The sequence below is a fragment of the Gigantopelta aegis genome, chromosome 12 (genome assembly GCF_016097555.1).
Source record: "Gigantopelta aegis isolate Gae_Host chromosome 12, Gae_host_genome, whole genome shotgun sequence".
In the NCBI taxonomy this organism is placed as follows: domain Eukaryota; kingdom Metazoa; phylum Mollusca; class Gastropoda; order Neomphalida; family Peltospiridae; genus Gigantopelta; species Gigantopelta aegis.
The window spans coordinates 25,186,168-25,209,074 of NC_054710.1; the positions used below are offsets into that span (position 1 = coordinate 25,186,168).

Sequence of the window (22,907 nt, forward strand, 5' to 3'; positions counted from 1 at the left end):
AACCTGAATTTATTATTATTATTATTTTTATTTTTTTATCTAAGATTCTGATGATTTTCTAAGTTGACACTCAGTATTATCTTGTACAGTTATAACGTTTGACATTTGAGAGTGTTATGACTGCAACACTAGCTTTAAGTATGCAAGCAATACAAATAGTGGCATGATCCAAAACCATACAGGTAGTAACGGTAATTAACTCATTCAATTTTTAAAAAAAAAGTATATATGTTTGGGACATGCAATGACCTTATTTTTTTTTTTTTTTTTTTTTAAATAATAATACATGTATACATGGATAATTTAAAAAAAAGGCTTCGGTAATTAAAGAGACAAACCCTAGTTTTTAAAGACCACAGCATATTTGTTTTACTATTAGAGCTGTTTTTGATCACTGAAATCAAACATTACTTTAGATTATTCATTTCCGTAGAACCAAAGTGCTTCTGGTCATCCTGCATTTTTCATATTTAAAAAAACACGCACGTGTATCTGAGAATTAGCGGCTATTGCAGTGGAAGAAATTAGAAACTATTTTCACTGGCCCGGGGAACTAGCAGCTGAGGAAAATTACTAGTCCTCAGGCTAAATTACTAGCCCCCCCCCCCCCCCCCCCCCCCCCCACACACACACACTTCATTATTGAAGCCGTTTGAGAAGACGAAATCTATATGGGAACTACACACGGCGACTAAAATAAGAGTAACAGGTTCAGTTCAAGTATAACTTGCTACACCAACTTGGTCGTCATTCAGCAAATGTTTTTGTTTTAAGTTACACATCCTCCTCCCCAAGGCGGCAGCAAATGGTGGAGCGTTTACAAAAAATAATAGCAATTATAGTATTAAATTAATTTAAGTAAAAAAACTGAGGAATTATATTTACTGTTACTGAATTATTGTATTCTGTCCTAATACTCGGATGTCCACTTATAAACTCGGAACTCTCCACTCGAAACGGTTGGAAGCAGCTAGTCAAAATCGATCGATGCCAACATGATCTATTACAATGCGTTTAATTAAAGACTGTATTTATTACCGACGAAACGGACACAACACACCAACATACACACACACGCACACACACAAATAATAATAAAAAAAACCCAAACATTTTCCCTTCCAACATGTCTCATCTATAATCGGAATATTACGGCAATTTTCGGAATTCGCAAACAAAAAACGGAAAGTTCCGATTGTGTTTGCAGTAAATATCCGGATTTTATTGCAACCAAACGAAACTGTGATACTTTTGACTTTGTCAATCTGTCATGGCAATATATTTTGAAAAAGAAAGAAAGAACAGTTTTATTTAACGACGCACTCAACACATTGTATTTACGGTTACATGGCGTATATTGAGAGAGGAAACCCGCTGTTGCCATTTCATGGGCTACTCTTTTCGATTAGCAGCAAATGATTTTTTTTATATGCACCATCCCACAGACAGGGTAGTACATACTACGGCCTTTGATGTACCAGTTGTGGTGCACTGGCTGGAACGAGAAATAGCCCAATGGGCCCACCGACGGGGATCCAGCCCACACCGACCGCGCATCAGGCGAGCGCTGTACGACTGGGTTATATTCCGCCCCATATATTTTGATGAAATACATCTAGAGTTTGTATGTTTAACAGGTTTCATTGGCAAAATAGTTTTACTGTCCGCATCATGAATCTGGCCCCGTGCTTATAAACCTTAAAGTCTAGACTTGAATAAAGTCCAGACTTTAATGTCATGGCAACGCCATTCAAATAGCATTGCGTTAAAGTCTGGACTTTATTAGTCTAGACTTTAAGGTTGATAAGCATGGGCCCTGTGTCACAACTGCCCAGTATTACTCGCCCTGGGGACTAGCGCTATTTAAATTGTACTCGCTCCCATTGATTTATACTCGCCTGGGGCGAGTGGGCTAGCGTTAGCTTCTATCCCTGACTAGTGATTTGAGTTCTAGTCTCTTTTCAAGGATATTTCCCGGTTTCAATGTCACAGACTCTTCGTTCACTCTACTGTAACTTTATCCAAATGAGTTACAGGTTTGTAAGTTAACTAAACTTAAGGCCGTCCCACACTAGCGCAGCGCGTCGGCATCAAAAAATCACTTCCAATGAATTACTGTATACATACCCTCTCTAGCGCAGCGCGTCAACGTCCACGTCGGGTTGTTTTTCTATCGTTCCAAAGGCGATTTTTGCTGCTTGCTGCTCTGGCGAGCACAGAAACCCCCAGTTTATGATGTCATAATGCAGTAATATTTTACGTATTCCACCAAAAAACCCCCACACCATTGACGAATATATTTATTTGACTGAAAATCAATGCCAAAACTAAATATTAACGAAGAAAGGTTGATCACAGAGTTATATAAACACCCATGCATATACGACAGCCAATCGGTTAGTTACAAAGACACGGAAATGGCAGACAATGCCTGGTCAACGATATCGTGTACCCAAAACATCTATCGTGTACCCAAAACGTCCTCTTGTGTTTTTTTTTTTTTTTTTTTTTTTTTTTTTTTTTTTTTTTTGTTTTTTTGGGTTTTTTTTTTTTTTTTTTAATCCAATAATCCTCTATACAAATATAATAAAACCAATTTACTCGAAATTATCTTCCTGGGAGCCATGCTTTCAAATCAAATCCGTTTTTCTTTTCTCGTTTTCAGCTTTTTTCTCTCTTTTAATTCTGCTTCACATGCTGTGTATATGTGGGCATTATTGACGCTTCACTGCTAACGCGCTGCCGACGCGCTGCGCATGTGAGGGACGGCCTTTAGCGTCCATTGTTTACGGGTTAAAGCTAGGGTCTATCCTTTTAAATAAGTTTTGATAATCGAATAAGTGACTTGTGTATCAAATTGATCATGTATTTATTTTTCAATATGCGGACAGATGTGGCATGCGTTTTACCATTTTTAATATTGTTTATACATTTAAGAAGAAACCACAACTATTAGTTAAACTATTGTTTTAATGTTATTGATGTTGCATGCTTTGTCAGTAACACCACTGACAAAATAACAGTAAACAATTAATTATCCCCGAACCATACGATTAACAAAAACCTTTGAACGTGTCCAATGATGAAAATCCAATGTTATACGTTTTACATAATTTAGTTTGTGGGAAAACTCAAAATGGTAACACCGCTGACGGGAAATAACAATACTGCTTACAAATTCTCATGAAAAATAAGAATAATAGTCATTTTAGGGTGCCACTTACTTCTTTTTAGCATAGCGTTGCTCACTGGTCCAAAACTGCCAGTTTGGGTATGATTATATTCAGGGATAGAAGCTAATGCCCCCCCCCCCCCCCCCCCTCGCCCCAGGCGAGTAGAAATCCCTGGGGACGAGTATAATTTAAATAGCGCCAGTCCCCCGGGCGAGTTGGGACCCAAATTTATAATTTGCCATTATAGATTGACAAAGTCAAAAGGATCGCAGTTTCCTTTGGTCTCGATAAATCCAGCTATTTACCGAAATCACAATCGGAACTTTTCGGTTTCTTTGTCAGAATTCCTAAAATTGCCGTAATATTCCGATTGTATATAGATGAGGCATGCTCGGAAGGAAAACGTAGGTAGGTAGATCGGAGGTAGTTTATCGTGCATTTAACACCGCTAAATGACACTTCAAACCGAACGCCTTTTATAGCGTTATTCACAGATCAGTTGATAAGTCTGTTACAGTGATTATTACTATTAATTTTACTGCATCTCGTGAATCTTAGTTATTTGGATGTTATGCATTGTTTGTCTTTGAATTAGTGATGTGGCGTCTACGACATAAAGAAGGAAGGAAGGAAATGTTTTATTTAACGACGCACTGAACACATTTTATTTACGGTTATATGGCGTCAGAACGGTATAAAGCAGGCTTAGGGCCATTACAGGCCCGTAGCATGGTGGACATTATTGGGGGTGGGGGGGGGGGGTGGGGCAATTGATGTAATTGTGGGATTCAGGGCCATGATTCAAAGTTGATTTGCCCGTTACTGTAATCTCAATCTGTTAGACTCGCAACAACTTTCAGATTTAGTTGAGATGTAAAGGTTATCCCCCTCCCAAAAGCAGACCCAAAATATTGATGCTCGACCCCATTAGCAGGATCAATTAATCAGAAGCCAATGTCTACGAAATGGAGCTCAAAGAGCGACTCAAATCAGGTTTACAAAATGGAGCTCGAACAGTGACTCAAATCAGGGTGCACGAAATGGATCTCAAACAGCGACTCAATGTAATGATATGTAATTACAATCGCTAAAATATATTTGTAAGTCGATAACATGTTAAAAATTGCAGCAAACTCGAAAATGTCTCTTTAAGTACGCAGATCTATGATGAAAGTCAGTGACGGGTTTCTTCCTGTACTGTAGTGTGTGTATTAGTCATTAATAAGCCAAATATTTGTTATAAAAAATGATCAATATGTTATTAAGCAATGACTATGTTTTGCTTCAATTTTGTTTTCCAACGTGCACGTTGCCGTGACTGCTGTACAATAGTTCCTAATCAGAAAGGCAGTAGTTTAAAGAACATCTGTTTCATATATCATAGCCAGAGAAAATAAATGTTGAAGACTCACCGTGAGTTCCACAAGTGAGCATTTCCACCATATGTTCTGTTTACTAAATTAAGTAGGACCTCCTGTCAAGGTGACACATCAACCAGCAGTATCATTAACCAACTTTCAGCCTTGACTGTACAGAGAGAAATACACGTTGGTGTGATGGTGACTTTCAGCCTTGAATGTACAGACGTAAATAAACGTTGGTGTCACGGTGCCTTTCAGCCTTCACTGTACAGACAGAAATAGACGTTGGTATGACGGTGCCTTTCAACCGTGACTACAGACAGAAAGAAACGTTGGTGCGACTGTGACTCTCAGCATTGACTGTATAGACAGCAACCAACGTTGATGTGACAGTGACTGTCAGCCGCCATGACTTGCCTGTACAGACAGAAACAAACGTTGGTTAGACAGTGCCTTTCAGCTCAACTGTGCAGCTAGAAATCAATGCTGGTGCGAAAGTAACTTTCAGCCGTGACTGTACAGACAAAAATCAACGTTCGTGTAACAATGACTTTCAGCCGTGACTGTACTGACAGAAATCAACGTTCGTGTGACAGTGACTTTCAGCCGTGACTGTACAGACAAAAATCAACGTTCGTGTGACAATGACTTTCAGCTGTGACTGTTCTGACAGAAATCGACGTTTGTGTGACCATGTCTTTCAGCCGTGACTGTACTGACAGAAATCAACGTTTGTCTGACAGTGACTTTCTGCAGTGTCTGTACAGACAGAACTAAACGTTGGCGTTACAGCGATTTTCAGCCGTGACTGTACAGACAAAAATCAACGTTCGTATGGCAGTGACTTTCAGCCGTCACTGTACAGACATAAATCAACGTTGGCGTGACAGTGCTCTCAGACTTGGCTGTACAGAAAGAAATATCAACGTTGGTGTGAATTTCAGCATTCACTATACAGGCATATTAATTCAACGTTGGTGCGACGGTGACTTTCAGCCGTGACTACAGACAGAAATCAACGTTGGTGTGACAGTGACATTCAGCCGTGACTACTTACAGAAATCAACGTTTGTGTGACAGTGACTTTCAGCCGTGACTACAGACGTAAATCAACGTTGGTGTGACAGTGATTTTCAGCCGTGACTACAGACATAAATCAACGTTGGCATGACAGTGACTTTCAGCCGTGACTACAGACAGGTCAACGTGGCGCCAATGTACTAATGTTTTTTGTTTGCGTTATTGACAATCACGTATCCTGTTCTTTAGTTTACAATAAAATTCTAAATTGCATTTGTTTTACTTGTAGACACTGGAAATGAAGTTATCTTTAGCATCAATCATGTTTGTTGCGTTCTTGACTACCATCAAGCCTGATCTAGGTAATGTACAATTACCGAATATGTTTGGCATACACTCAACTGACACAGACATGTATTCCCCGTGAACTTCATTAAGCTTCAGACTAGCTTGTAGCTTTAGGTTTTAGAATAACTTAGGCACTGGGCATTAAATTCAACAGATCAGATTATCAGATGTAGGTATGGGCAATTGACTTGAGAGATTGCCTACATGTCATAACACGAATGCCCTATGACATAGTATATCCATATTGCTAAACATATATATTAGTAGTTAACTGTAATCATTGCAGGTGTTTGCCGATGGTGATTATTAACTTCACACTTAATGACTTATTTCCGAAATTGGACTATTCCGTTAATACAATTAGGAAAGAAAGGGCTGGCACGTTGCATAATAAATACCACCTATATAGCCTGGCAGGGAACCTCGAAACACCACATTAGGGTATTAAGTTTATTTTGTTGCTGATTATACTTCTGTAGAATGACATTCTGTCACCTTGGGGCATTTTGAGATTTTAAAAAATATATATTTAGCCATTTTATTGTCGGTAACTAGTAATATTGTCCTGGTGGTAGATAAAAAATTAGGAAGGGTGCATGACAAATGTTCCGGGAATTAAGTTTTAAAATGTTTTCTAGATCACTCACACCTGCCGACCTAAATGAGTTGGGGTTGCCCTTCTGAGAAAGTGGGCATGGCCCACAAAGTGACCTTTTTTTCAAAATGGCCACCATTGCAAATATTCAGTAATCACTAAACGCGACTTATAATATTTTGTTGTTTCAAACCTGGCAGAAAGTTGGAAATAAACATTGAAAATCATAAACAGTTATAAAATTTGACCTTTGAATATGTGGGCGTATATGACACATTTGTACTGGGCAACGTTCATGACTAGATGCTTATTTAGGCCCGTAGGAACGATATCTGGAGCGGGAAACAAGCCATATTTTAACTTGTATTTATATAGAAAGGGTCTGTTATTTTAAGACGTGTGTGTGTGTGTGTGTGTGTGTGTGTGTGTGTGTGTGTGTGTGTGTTGATGACTGTGTATACATATATTTTAGTTATCTTTATCTTTATTCACTTATTTGTTTCTTTCTAGGTGAAGGTGTACTAACCATTGACTGTATGGGTCCGGGAATCATGGGGCAGGAGGTAACATTAAAGTGTTATGGAAATTTTAAATTTGGACCATGGTGGGTTCGAAAAGATGGTCTAGAAGTAAGTGGGTGTCATGACCTGGCCAGAGATTGGTGTTTCAGTATAAGCGGATACAAAGGTGACAATTTTGCTGTAAAAGAAGACACTTTGACAATATTTTCCTTCCGTCCAATGGATGTTGGTGAGTGGACATGCAAAGATGGACAGCATGACAGACGAGGTGTTACATGTTGGAAGAAAGCTTCAAAAGCTGAGGGTTCGTACTTGTCCATACATTCCTTGAAAATCCTTGAGTTTTGGGAAGCTATTTTCCAGTACTTGAAAAGTCCAGAAAAATGGTGATTGTTGCACACTGTCCTGAAAATGTCCTGCAAATTGTCAATCAGGAGTTGCGAATATTACTGAATGTTTTTACTGTGTCTATTAACTCGAGTATCCTCTAGCATTATTTCTGTTACATATAATAGAATAACGGTAGAGGACACACGAGCTATATGACTATCTTTGGAGTATTTGCTGAATATCAATCAATGTAACTGCGGCCATCTTAAAATCATACTTCACAATATAACATAGATACTTAAAAAGCAGTTAATGACGTAGGATATCTATTTTATCCAATAGAAGCAAGAGAGTAGAATTCCCTTTCAGCCAGAACAGGATAAAGCTGATATCCTATTTTCTCAACTGGTTGTAAACTTTTGCCTTTAATGCATCTAAAACTGAGGAAACATAATGCTTTATTATTTATTTAATTCAGCTATATTAAATTATAAAAACAAGAAAGAAAGAAAGAAATGTTTTATTTAACAACGCACTCAACATATTTTATTTATAGTTATATGGCGTCAGACATATGATTAAGGACCGATTTAGAGTGGAAACCCACTGTCGCCACTTCATGGGCTACTCTTTTCGATTAGCAGCAAGGGATTTTTTTTTATGTGCACCATCCCACAGATAGGGTAGTACATACCACGGCATTTGATATACCAGGCTTGGTGCACTGACTGGAATGATCCCACACCGACCGTGCATCGAGCGAACACTGTACCACTGGGCTACGTTCCGCCCCATATTTAATCATAAAGTAACATGATACCATATCTATATTTAATTTTATTTTTGTTTAAATATGCTTGAAAAAGAAGGAGGAAGGTTACCTTTAAAAACATAATAATAGAAATTAAAATGTATATTGGAATTATTTTTAAAACTAAAAGTTTTATGCTGTGCTCCAAATGTCTCGTGCTTATCGTGATAACGAGTCCCTCCACGATAACGAAGTCTCCAGTAGTGAATGTCGTTTCAATCAGGTCGGAAGTCATTTTCACCAGTACAGGATGAAAACATATTTCTATTTTCATGACTCGACTTTAGACGGCTTTAAAGGCATACTGTCACGGATTTAAGGACGTTATTTCTCTAAAAATGGATAATAAATAAAACTTACATTAATTGTTGGATTACTGCAATTTAAATACCTATCTTAGCAGTGCCATTAAAATAGTAATTCACTTAATTTCGTTTAATAGAACTATTGGGTACGGAATTTGATAATGATAATTAATAGTCATTCACTGTTTTAGTGGAACCGGACACAAACAGCAACTTGTAATTACTATTTAACAACTAGGAATTACTTTCACAGGTTCATTCGAATGCAGTCCTAATAACAATTACTGCATTAGTAATGTGCCGTAAAATGGCAGATGAATCGATTTAATTACAAGTAAATATTAGCTGGCTACTAAATATAAGTGGCTGTCGACTAAAATATTATACTTTACTGGCCAGGGAAGAGTAAATTTGAACTTGCTTTGTAGAGCACTGCCTAGGTACTCGCCTGTTTGAACGTACGGAAAGACTTCCGAACATTCCAGCATGCTAATACTATCACCAACCCAAAGCCTGAATATACTGAATGCTGGAACGATTGGAAGTCTTGCCAAATTATATATTTATGAAGTCATAAACTGTGAACCTAGCGAATACAATTACGCATATAATTAATTAAAAAATACTTACGCATGAATGAATCGGAAAGTATGTCGACAGACTTTTATCCCCTCAATCAGGTATTCTGTTTTCTGATACTTCCGAATTCCTTGATTGGCATGTTTTGAATGCTGTGTCATCGAACTGAGGTTGGTCATACATCTAATCATGCCCAGCAGAATAAGATCTCTGTGATAGTCCATTAGTTCACTCATTTCAAGTCGGCATTTTAAAATGTAGTTCGGATCAAATTTGGCTGAACACAACATTGTTATATTTTTTTTTGCCTTGCACTTGGAGCAGAAACTTGCACACTGAAACTTCTGTATCTTTAAAAGTTCTTTCTCCTTGTCGTCCGACACACTATTGACACTATCCATCACCTCACGAATGTCTTCGTCTATTATGACCTTTGGCAAGTTTGGGACTGAATCGTTCTCCAGCATAGTATCATCCAACACATCACTTGAAGCTGTACAGATATTGTCATTCCTATTGTTGGTCCATCAATGTCAGGACACGAGCACTCTTCATCAGAATTGGAATCAGATTCTGAAGATAGGATTCCATCTCCGTCGTGATCCCAGAAATAATCCGAAATTACAGTTGTCCACTCATTAACTGAATTGGCTGAACATAAATTCAGATTGTTCAGCTCATTAAAAGCTCTCGCAAGAACTGCGTCCCTTTTACTCATTTTAAAATCATAAAAAACTAAAAGAACAGACTGAAATTTACATAAATTTACATTTAAAAATACTTTTTCAAACACAAACCGTACAAATAGCCATCTTGTTTTCTTCCTTTCTATTTTCCTTTTGTGAACCACTGTAAGCGTGAATGCTTCGATTGTCAGTAACCATTGAAAGGCCGTATATCAATTAGCTAAGATGTCTTCCTAGCAACAAACTGGTTTGTGTATGGTCAGTTTTCAATTCCTATTAGCTTACAGCTAGGTTATATCAATACGTCACTGAAAGGAAGTTGTAGAGAAATAATTTTGGCGCAATTTTGTACCACGTGTGAAGCTATTCGTCAAACGGCTACCGCGACTCAAGGCAGGGAAAATTAACAAAGAACGACGTAATTCGGACCATTGTTCCAACTCTGAATAATAACTCCAACTAAAAGTCACAATAAAAAGTATTTGGAAGTTATTAAATTAAACGATGGTAGTTGGAAATGATAGCTTAAACATATAGGTACTGTTTTTTGTTAAAATCGCAAATTTGGACACGAGGTGCATTTTTACACTAATTGCTTCATTACGCAAAATAGACAATTGCGACATGCGACTGATTTCGCCAGAACGGGTCACATATTGGCCTATATAGAACTCACATAATTTCGGTACTTTCCGTTTAGACCCGGAAACATTACACTCAATGCTTCTGGGAAATCCCTGTCTATTATCATTTAATTCAGATTATTGTTTGGCGCCAACAAGTACTCCTCTGTAAAAGAATCGATGGAGTAGTGTTGTAATGCAAATGACAGCTTTCAAGTTGGCACTAGCATACAATTTATTGTTGGTTTTTTTGTTTTGTGTTTATGATACCCCAGCACGAACAATACATCGGCTATTGTGTGTCAAACTGGTAAATCAAAACGTGAAGTAATGATCAACATCAATATAAAAATGCAAGAATCAAATAAAAACATGGTGTAAAGAACTGTGCTAAAATACAAATATCACAGATATATCAAATTAAAATTTAGAGTAAAAGTCAGTATCGCGTAAAAATTCTGGATGGAATCGGAATGATTCCAACACATTTCTCCAACACATTTCTCTGACCAAATATACCTTTTCGAGTTTCTTTCATATACTTACACTCCAATAAAACGTGGCGTACCGTCAGAGTACACTGACAGTGTTCACACTGAGGTAGAGGATCCTTCTTTGAAATAAATAAATGGATCAAGTAAGTATGACCGATGCGGGAACGACACAAGACTATCCTTCCTTTAGATGCACTAGAATCCTTTATTTCCTACCGGCCTCGGTGGCGTCGTGGTAGGCCATCGGTCTACAGGCTGGTAGGTACTGGGTTCGGATCCCAGTCGAGGCATGGGATTTTTAATCCAGATACTGACTCCAAACCCCGAGTGAGTGCTCCGCAAGGCTCAATGGGTAGGTGTAAACCATTTGCACCGACCAGTGATCCATAACTGGTTCAACAAAGGCCATGGTTTGTGCTATCCTGCCTGTTTGAAGCACAAATAAAAGATCCCTTGCTGCTAATCGGAAGAGTAGCCCATATAGTGGCGACAGCGGGTTTCTTCTCAAAATCTGTGTGGTCCATAACCATATGTCTGACGCCATATAACCGTAAATAAAATGTGTTGTGTGTGTCGTTAAATAAAACATTTCTTTCTTTCTTTCCTTTATTTCCTCTAAGACTTTAATGACTGCCCAAACTTCAGCACTAAAGATCGACGCCGAGTCAGGCAGTCTCATGGAAAATAGTGTATCTGATGGAAAAACTGTATCACAAGCCACAGAATTCCTACCCCGTGATCCATCTGTATACACAGGAATGTATTCACGGTACCTATCTTGAATTTCCATGAAATATTTAATCTTGGTAGCACACAGCAGAGAAAGCTTTGCACGCCTAGTACCCAAACAAGATTCGTGTGCATCAACGTACAAGCTCTCTACAGGAGATGTTCTAAGCGCACCAAGACAAAGCCTAAGTCCCTGGTTGTGAATAGGATCTAGCATCTGCTAGTAAGACTTGTGTGCCGACCCATACACGATGCATCCATAATCAAGTTTAGATTTGTATTTGAACTACTATAGAAAATTGTTTGTGTAAACACTAAAAGCACACGAACGGTATATCGGTTGTCTCAAATATTCAAATTGTAGTTGTTAGTCCAAGTGTGTTACAATAATCTCGTGTTTGATACCAAGCCAATTTTTACAGTAATCATATGTTAGCTTCCAAACCTATTGTTTCCTTAAGCGTATGTTAGACTCCAAGAAAAGGAAGGAAGGAAATGCTTTATTTAACAACACACTCAGCACAACAAATACAAACAAAAACAGACAAAACCAACAACAAAACCTCAAACAAAAACAAACAAAACCCCCAAATTAACACACACCTCCACCCACCCAAAAAACCACAACACAAAATAAAACAAAAACAAAAACACAACCCACATATGACCCCCCCCCCCCCCCCCCCCCCCCCCCCCCCCCCCTCCCCGACAAACAAACAAAACAAACCCCACAGCATTTGTATACTCAATGTTCTCAAGCAATATAGTCTTGTTTTTTTCAGACTTTTGCAGGGCATACAATTTATCACGGACTATTTTGTCATTCAATTGTCGGTTATGCAAACCAATATCAATATAACGACGGATCGTTCATGGATCGTATGTGCAAACCGATGCAAGCTCGACACAAGATGATTTCATCCTTCTTGCACTTCCTATAGGAGGACTGTCACTCTCCCATGACTGGCTTGATGGCATGGAGCTTGTTCGTAACGGCACCGTCCCAATTAGTTTACCAAGTCGAAAAGATAAATTGGTTGATACTATGTTTAAAATCAGTATAAGACACACCAACCCTGGCATGAGGCAAATCCAAAGCAGACTTGGCAGCTGAATCTGCTTTTTCATGACCCCTGATGTGAACATGGCTGGACACCCAACACAATACAATATCTTCATTGGCAATGGATAAAAAGAGACACTTTCGTATCACCATCCCAATTGAGGAATGTTGCAGCTTCATATTACATAAAGCTTGTAGACACAAAAGTGAGTCTGTAAAGATGATAAATTTGGATGCAACATAATTCTCTATTTCTTCTAAGGCTTTAATGACCGACCAAACTAAAGCACTAAAGATGACGCCGAGTCAGACAATATCATCGAAAATATTGTGTCCGATAGAAAAACTGTAGGACAAGCCACAAAATTACCATCCTGTGATCCATCTGTATAAACAGGAATGTAATCACGATACGTGTCTTGAATATGCATGAACAATTGCCTGTACACATCAGCATCTGCACGATCTTTCTTCAGAAGCGCAAGATCAAACACAATTTTAGGTGGTGAAATGCACCGAAGTGGTAAAACAAAATATAAAGGAGTTTCCAGAGTGTCTGCAAAATCAATGTTGGAAATCGACAAAAAAATTAAATAAAATGCTTAATGCAAATATCAGATGTACTAATAGCATTCGGTCTTGCATCAAACAACTTCATATATTTGTTATCAAACAGTTGATAGAAGTCTCGTAAACGTTTAGTAACAGTTCCACGTTCGCTTTATCCTCTTTGATCATTTCGCTATGTGCACATAATTATATACTAACTGTTCAGAAATTAAACTGACTGGCCTGAGTTTCAGCCATAGTTATGTTGTTGTTGTTTTTGTTTGTTTGTTTTATTAAGGGTTTTTTCAAGTGTGTTACAATAATCCCGTGTTTGATGCCAAGCCAGTTTGTTTTACATTAATCGTATGTCAGATGCCAGGAAAAGTGTTACAGAAGTTGTATGTTCTACAAGTGATATATTTTTATTACTGTTTACCCCCCCCCCCCCCACCCCGAAAAAAAAAAAACACACCAAAAAAACAAACAACGAGGAACCGAACAATAACAAAAAAACATAACCCCCACAAAAACAAAAAAAAAAAACAAATAAAAAAACCCCCAACACAAACAGCAACAACAAAACCTATTAAAGAAACTAAAGCGAATAAAAGAAATCCCACAATATCTGACCATGCACTGTTCTTTGTTCTAGGAGATGGTTCTGCACATGCTCCAGCAATGTCAGGTATGTTGTTTATATTAATTTGTAATTACCCATAACTTATATGTTATAGTTAGTTATAGGGGCATTTCAGGATAACAAACAGTAGTCTTGTTTTGTTCAGACCTTTTCTGGGCATAAAATGTTGTTCGTCTGTTGGTTATGCAAAACCAATATCAACATAAATGACGGATCGTTCGTGAAAAAGCTGTAATCGTTTGTCAGAAAATTTAAAAAGACGCGTTGACTAATCATATGCCTGTTTTTGGAAGAAAATAATAAGATAGCGGGCCTACATTGCGGGGTGAGAAAGATACAAAGTAATCTGTTTGAAATCAGCATCGCAGTTGATAGAAGTCTCAAAAAAGTTTAGTATCATAGTTGAACGTTCCCATTGTTGATTTCGCTACGTGCACAAAATCATATACTCTTCGGAAATTAAAGGAACTGGGCTGTGTTTCAGCCATATTAAACGTTCTGTTGGTGGTGGGTTTTTTTTGTTCAGCAAACTAAATAAACAAATATCCTACATTTTCTGTATTGTTTAACCAATATCTTATCCTCCCTTATGAAAATCGTTTGATTACCATTACGCATTAAAATGTGTGTGTGTCTGTGTGTGTGTGTGTGTGTGTGTCTGTGTGTGTGTGTGTGTGTGTGAGAATTTGGCTAGGCTTTGATTGCTCGGGACGTTGGAGATGCAGAATTGTTTATAGTTAAATTTAGATGACGATTGTTTGACAGTCTGCGTTACTAGGATTCGAATTGTGTTTAATGTTACATTTTGTTTGTTAATTATGAACATTATACGTTACTGCTAAATGTAGAATGTTATCTCGCTCAACAAATCCAAAATTAACTTAGAGCAATTAACAACATTTTACATATAGTAAGTTTAGATGTCCTGTTGCGTAGATACACGATTACGTTATATCGAGGATGGACCTCATACTTTGTTTATGTACAAGTTTTATGATGTATTGGAATACTTCATTATTTGATGAACAATCCTCATTCATTACAAACGTCTACTGACATTATGACTTCGGAATGTTGGAATGCATTATTTAAAATGTTTTTTATCCTTATAATTGGTCAAAGACCAAGTATGTGTGTTCATGTCTGTGAGCAAGTGTATATACAATATCCTATGCTGCATTAGGAAAAAATGTAGACGATTTTCTCTGATGACTACAAGTCAGAACTATCAAAAAGTTGATATTCAATAGACGATAATTAATTACCTTGGTCCTGTGCTATTGTTAAACAAAAGAAACAAACTTTATTTTTATAAAGTTCAGTAATACCAAAACTATTTAAATACAGAATGTATAACAACCTCTTGGTTATATCGTAAAACAGATAATGCAGAGCGCGTGACTGGTCTTAGTGCTGGTGCTATATCAGGAATTGTGGTCGCTGTCTCACTGGTTGGTGCAGCATCTGTGGGTTGGATAGTTTACAGGAGGTAATTATGTTATGATATACATGTTGTTTGTTGTTTTTTCTTTTGTTATTGTTGTTGGGTCTTTTCGAGGGGGGGGTGGGGAGGGGAGAGGAGGGGAGGCAGTGATTAGTTGATTAAAAAAAAAAATATGTTATGATTTTTGTTTTATGATTATTATTTTTTAAATGTTTTCCTCTGGCGTGTGTTTGTGTTGTTTTGTTTTGTTTTGTTGTTTTGTTTTGTGTTTTTAGTGTTTGTTTGTCTGTCTGTTTGTTTGCTTTTTTAAGGATGTGGTTGTAGGGATATTTATTGAATATCACTTGAGCTGTTTACAAGTTTAATACAAAATATTTGTCTTAATGTTATAATTTTATTGCTTTAATTTCATTTCTGAATTAACATGCAAGCTTTGTATCAAAGTGGAAATGCAGTCATCAATAAACAACACAGGAATTGATTCAGGAATGATTTTATGAAGCAGAGGGTTTCTAAAATTATTTTAAAAGGGCATTGGTGTAACAGTTCTACACCATCGTATCTATCCATTGCGATGCCAAATGCATTTGAATTATTATTTTTCACACGTTTTTTTTTTTTTTTTTTTTTTTTTTTTCTTCGTTGTCTGCGTATATGGTGCAATTGGAATCTATCGCTTTAATAAGATAAAAAAATCAATGTGCTCTAGCGGCGTCGTTAAATAAAACAAACTTTACTTTACTATCGCTTTAAATTGAGCTGAAATCTTAAACTTTGTTTATTCAGTCTCGCATTACTTTAGTTAGCTTTTATTATCTAGCATTTTCCAGGGTCGATTAGCCTTCATGTTGATTTTGTGCTGAAATGGTCTGTGTTATTCTGTTTTGATGTCGTTTTGTTTTTTGCTGTTTGTTGTTTTGTTTTTTTGTTTTTTGGTGTTGTTCTTTTTGTGATACAGAGGCTTGTTTCTTGTGATCAGGTCTATTATGTCACTTATATAAACCTTTTCAGTGGTGTTTTGGAACCTAGAATACACTTCCTTGATACTCTAGTATATGTATGGATGCTTGTATTTCTGTGATCAAATTGTACTGTTCTAACCTCTAAATACTTATTGTTTTATCTGCAGATGCGTATAGCTCCACCTTTTAGTGACTTGATGAGGGGGTCTGCTTATATGGTGTAATTGGAATATATAGCGTTATTTAAGGTGGGAGTTTTTCTTATGTTATCCATCACTCTATTCTGAAAGTGCTTATTTATTCCCCACCCACCTAATATTGAATGCATTCAACTACTACTACTACTACTACTACTACTACTACTACTACTACTACTACTACTACTACTACTACTATTACTACTGCTACTGCTACTGCTACTACTACTGCTACTACTACTAATGATAATAATAATAATAATAAAACTGTTTAAGTTTAGTTGTTTTTGCAAACTGTTTTAAGTGACTACATTTACCTGGATTGTGACTGCTCTCTATATATTCACTCGCATATCATCTGCGTCAAAGAAGAAAGTGTTTCTATATCATGCGTATTATGCCACTTCCTGCTTTACCCAAGAGATACTTAGTATATTCATTTCGAATTTTCTTGTTGGAATAATCTAGGTAAATTTACTGTATGGCTGTATACCAGTAGTACGGGGTAAATGTAGGCTTTAAAGTCCGGCCACCGCCGGTGTCTCGTTAATATGCACAGTAACGTATTAATATGCAAATGAATGCACGACGTCATAAGTCAGTTGTGCAGTGGGAGTAGTACTATCACTACTACTACTGCTATTACTACTACTACTACTACTACTACTACTAGTAGTAGTAGTAGTAGTAGTAGTAGTAGTAGTAGTAGTACATAGCAGCGGTCAATTTTCTTCTTCTTTTTTTTTTCTTTTTTACCACTATCCCAAAGGAATAGTATATTTCAGAAAAAAATAAACTATTTCGTCTAAGCATGTTCTATCCCAACTAGAATCGAACTGACCCAGTTACATTATAATGTGTTCAAGCATTTCGTAAGTACTGACAGTCTGTAACTTCACAAACGTTTGACTTTAAAATAGCGGTTGAGTGGCATCGGAGTTACCAAGTCGAATGAGAAAAAAGTGCCTGAGTAACAGTATTGACAGTATTTTGAAAACCCCTGTACGTCAAACCAATGGAAACACTACATTATACTAAGTAAAACGCTGAGTTGTTGAAGTAATGCAATTTAATTGCCAGGGCATGGCCATAACTTGTAATTTTAAAACACATTATTTTAAATTTATTTTTTACCAATTTTTTATTTTATTTTATTTTTTATTATTATTTTAGTATTATTATTTGTGAAGAGAATGCTTTTTTCTATTCTTTTTTACGGAACCAGAAGTAGCTTTTTTTTGAGGGGTGGGAATTCTCCTCGGATCAGCTGTTTTCCTCTCATGGAACATTGCGTTTTCCTCGCATTTTAAACGTCGTTTCTCCAAAATGTGTCAGATGGCACAGATTTTAACCTAGGATTTCAAGAATTTCCGGGACCCCTCTAGATTTCCTCATCTTTTTTTTTTCTTCAGTTCACCAATTCCCACCATTGTTTTTCTTTTTTTTACAAAAGCACCAAAACCAAACCCACTCGAACGTAGCACTAATCTCGATCAACAAGATTTTTCAAAGTTACTGTATCAGTAAAATTGCTGTGCGGTTTTGTTGAGCCATAATATTGTTGCTGCCGAAAACGCGAAGGCGGAATAGTCAAATGCAAATTTCACTGTTTCTTTTCATATTGCAACTATTCATGACGGATTACTGCAATATTTTCTTTTACTACTTTGTTTGGAACGTTACTAATTTCGGAATACCGAAATAGCGTATATATGTCGACCCCTGGTCATAAGCATACAGTTATATACAACATTATAAAATATATCCACCTGGAAATTATTAAGCATCACCCTGGTTTTTGGAAGTAACTTATATTTTGCAACGAACTGTGACTATTTAATTGACCCATTCCATGTAAAGTGCTTCTTTTTTTTTTAGATATAGCATGTCACATGATCACATGAAAGTTAAAACTTAATCCTAATTTAATGTTACAAGGGAAATGATATGTGTCAATTTGTGTGAAAATGTAGGTAAATTAACTATGGAAGTGGCGCTAGTTTTGATTTGAAGAAGTGTTTTATGGCTGTCATTCTCGAACGAGGTCCAGAGTGTCAGAAAATCTTCTAAACTTCAGTATCTGGTGTAACCCCCACCAACACGGATGACCGCTTCAAAAGTCTTCCCATGCCCTGGACCAGACGTTGGATCTGACGTTGTGAGATCGCCCGCATTTCGTGTTGAAATGCTGCTGACACATCTGCTAAATTTTGGACTGGAGAGATCTCTCTGACGTATTATTTGACCCAGAATGTTCCGCAAATTTTCAATTGGATTGAGGTCGGGGCTTCGTGCTGGCCAAGGAATGGTAGTGATTGCATTTTGCTGTAGGAAATCCATTATTGCACGCGTTCGATGGGGTCTAGCATTGTCATCCATAATCAATGGTCTCGTGGCCAAAGCATGGTTGTCAAATTGAGGGACGACAACGGTTTCCAGTGAACAGTGATCACATCAAACTTGCAATCATGCGAAACATATCCCCACACCATCACAGAATCACCACCAAATGGAATGGTTTCCTGGATGTTGTTGGCGGCATAGGGGGTATTTGGTTGCCTCCAGACACGAGTTCTTCCATTAGTTATGTGCAGAAGAAAGTGGTTTTCATCGTACCAATGGATCCTTCTCCAAGATGCAAGATTCCATCTGTGGCGTACCTGTCACCATGCTAAACGTGCTGTTTTGTGTGCTGGTGTCAGAAGGGGACGTTTGATACGCCTCCTGGCTCGGTACCCAGCGGTTTTCAGACGATTCCTTACGGTCCTCGTTGACATAGCCCTCCTGGGAATCCAGTTGTGTCTTAAGATCTTCCTGGTGGAAAAAAAGAGAAACGTCAAACACGTCTTAACAACGCCCTGTCTTCTCATGGAAATGTTTTACGAGGTTGTCCTGGACGGTTTCTGTCCTTGACGTCATTGGTTTGTTGGTGTTTTCATACGAGTCGACTAACTGCAGTATGATTCCGACCCAACTGACACCCAATTGTTCTGCATTATTCACTCCAGTAATCTGCCACCTAGCGGCATTGGACACTTTTCGCCGAACCATTAGACACTTATTAAGCACAAATGGAAAATTATGTTCCGAAAACAAGCATACAACTTAGCTGAACAAAAACTTGGTTTTCCCACGTGTGAGGGTAGTTTTCTGAACGTTCTATTTGTTCTTGACTGGCAAGTACAACGAAACGACAGTATGGAACATGGGAAGGGACATGATTTTTACAGTATTAATATCGCCTGGCTACCACTCATGATACTAATTTGGTGGCAATATAATTTGGGTGGTGCTTAATTAATTCCCAGGTGTATATATAAACAGTCATCAACATAAACTAGTGGGTGCGTATTTGGATGATGGACAGATTCAGATTTAACGACACCACTAGAACACATTGATTTTTTATGTTATCATCGCCTATGATATGAAACATATGACCATTCCGCACTGTTTTTTTAGAGGAAACTCGCTGTCGCCACATAGGCTACTCTTTTACAACAGGCAGCAAGGGATATTTTAGTTGCGCTTGCCACAGACAGGATAGCACAAACCATGGCCTTTGTTGAACCAGTTATGGATCACTGGTCGGTGCAAATGGTTTACACCTACCCATTGAGCCTTGCGGAGGACTCACTCAGGGTTTGGAGTCGGTATCTGGATTAAAAATCCCATGCTTCGACTGGGATCCGAACCCAGTATCTACCAGCCTGTTAACCGATTATGTTTCAAGGTGGCAACGTTGTTTTCTATTCGGAACAGACAGTAATTGTATCAGTTAAAAAACAGCTGGTCACCAGTAGTATTCATTTGCATATAATATGCGAATTTGAAAATAGAAAGGGCATATTAAAAGAAGAAAAAAATGAAATTCAGCTTCAGTGTTATCTCGATTACACATACGACATTTCACCTGTGATCGATCAGTTCGATAATATATTCTGTGATTAATGAATAATTGAGGTGAAACTCACACTTGTGCGATAAGAGATGAATAACACATAGGTAGTGATATCCTCAGATAGTACTGTAAACAAAATGTGTCTGTTAAAGGGACATGCCAGTGTTTTCTGCATTGTAAGATGTTTCCGACTAATAAAATATGTCTACGATTAAACTTACATATTAAATATATTTTCTTGTTTAGAATATCAGTGTCTGTATATTCAATGTGTTTCTGGTCGTCTTAATATTTGTAAGAAGCCCAAACTTGATTTTATTTTCAAATAATTCCGTACGTACGAAAACAAATATATTTTAGGAAATATAATGCAATTTAACCTAGTACAACTATTAGAACGATCAGAAACACATGTAATATACATCCACTAATATTTTATGCAGAAAAAAATATCTTTGATATGTAATTACAAAAAGTATCCGTTAGTTGATAACAGCTTTAAACTTGCAGCAAACTCAGGAATGTCTTTTTAAAAGCCTTAAAATATAACTTTTTTGTGAATTAATCAACAATTTTCTATTTCTTGAATACCATGATATGCAATAGTATCTAATGCTACATTATGAATAAAGTGTGTGTGTGTGTGTGTGTGTGTGTGTATGTGTGTGTGTGTGTACTTTTTAAAAATTATTATTATTACTATTATTATTATGAATTTGTTTTCTTTATTATTATTTCATTTTTTTATAGTAAAAATCAAAGGAAACAAAACGAAGACGAGCAGATGGAACGTACAACTACAGACATCGAAAACGTAGCCGAAAATCCTGGCCTCATCCCTAACTAGTGTCCGAATATGGAACACAAAAGGATGCTAACAGTAGAACTCCGCAGTGTTTATGTTTCGTATATCACTAAGCAAGCTAAGATTAAGTTAAGATGGTTTACGTTTTGTTTTGTTTTTTATTGTTATATATTATGATACCGATGTGCGACTAGTATGTTTATCTTTTCTCGTTTCTTTAAATGAAATTGTAGTTCAAGGGGCCAGCGTACGCTTCTTCTTTTTTTGAAAATTAAAAATGTCGATCAACATTTTTCATTTGGGGATGTACACTTTTTTTGGGGGGAAGGGGGGTGGTCAAAAGTGTACGGTTTGTACGCTCGTGAAAATGTTGAAAATTATGGACGGCCCCTTACACACCCGTTGGTGAGAACACATTTTGTTATTTATGATAACACATACTTGTTTACTTACGTACGTGAGTTAACAAATTCAAGAAATAGAACTGGCTGCTCCTAGGTGATTACCAGGTCACCAATGTCATACGTCCAATACAAATAAAAAAACACACACAAACCACCAACAACAACACCAAAAGCACCTGTGCGATGGAAATCGATTACACTGTGACGTATTGTTAACCTGACAATCATGTGTCTATGACGCGTACTTCAGCTACAATTGCAACGGCTGTCAATAACTTTTACTCGAAAAAGATATTAAAATGTGCTTAAATCCTGGCTTTTGAGGATATGTAAGAAATATAGTAATACATTCGTGTCCTTTAGATATCATTTATCTCACAATTGGTATATAACGGACACGACTGTATTATTCTCTTTGTAATGCTAATCTACTGCCCACGTGAGCACCATACAGTGTAATAAGCACAACGAAATAGTGGAGACTTTCCAGATGGCTCGTCCTCTGGATGTTTCGTCCACTGTACAATTCGTCCACCCACCTCGGACAATTTGTCCACTCGATTACAACATTTAGACCAGTAAATCAATCTCTCTCTCTCTCTCTCTCTCTCTCTCTCTCTCTCTCTCTCTCTCTCTCTCTCTCTCTCTCTCTCTCTCTCTCTCTCTCTCTCTCTCTCTCTCTCTCTGTGTGTGTTCTGTGTGTGTGTGTGTGTGTGTGTGTGTGTGTGTGTGTTAGGTTAGGTTAGATTAGGTTACAATCTGCAGTTCTCTGTGTCGATATTCCACTAAAAACAAAAAGTGTCCGTACATTTATTTAGTCCGTGGACGTAATATACGGTAAATAACTAATACAAGTATAATACACGAATCGTCTCCAGTTCAACAGTGGACGAAACGTCCAGAGGACGAATCATCTGCATCCCTAGTGTAGGTAGACCAGTGACTTAAGCTTATCCACCACTGGTAAAGCGATCGCTTGATGCGCGGTCGGTTTGGGATCGAACCCCGTCGGTGGACCCATTGGGCTATTAATGTTCTCCTTCCGTCCAGGGCACCACGACTGGTATATAAAAGTATTTCGTATGTGCTATCATGTCTTTGGGGTGGTGCATATGCACGATCCAATGCTACTAATGGAAAAACGTAGCGTGTTTCCTTTGAGACTATATGCCAAAATGATCAAATGTTTGATAGCTAGTAGCCGATGATTAATAAATCAGTGTGTTCTGGTGGTGTAGTGAAACAAAAAAGCAACCAAAACAACCTAACTATGATCTAATCTAGGGCGAGTTTAAGTCCGTCCATAATGGTAGTTGGTGTCAGTGATTTGTTTAATGTATGTCTTTCGTTCAAAGGGGTGGGACGTA

The 22,907-nt window shown here is 37.5% G+C and overlaps 1 protein-coding gene across 1 annotated transcript in view; it reads left to right on the plus strand.

Annotated features, from left to right (window-relative positions):
* The window catches only part of LOC121386485, a 37,535-nt gene extending 14,937 nt beyond the window's left edge, over positions 1 to 22,598 (plus strand). Inside the window, exons 2-6 of the mRNA XM_041517400.1 lie at positions 5,844 to 5,916; positions 7,008 to 7,322; positions 13,840 to 13,872; positions 15,211 to 15,316; positions 21,082 to 22,598. Coding sequence (XP_041373334.1) covers positions 5,853 to 5,916; positions 7,008 to 7,322; positions 13,840 to 13,872; positions 15,211 to 15,316; positions 21,082 to 21,178 — 615 coding nt within the window. The 5' untranslated portion in view covers positions 5,844 to 5,852 and the 3' untranslated portion in view covers positions 21,179 to 22,598. The remainder of the gene's footprint in view (positions 1 to 5,843; positions 5,917 to 7,007; positions 7,323 to 13,839; positions 13,873 to 15,210; positions 15,317 to 21,081) is intronic.
* The last annotated feature ends 309 nt before the right edge of the window (positions 22,599 to 22,907 follow it).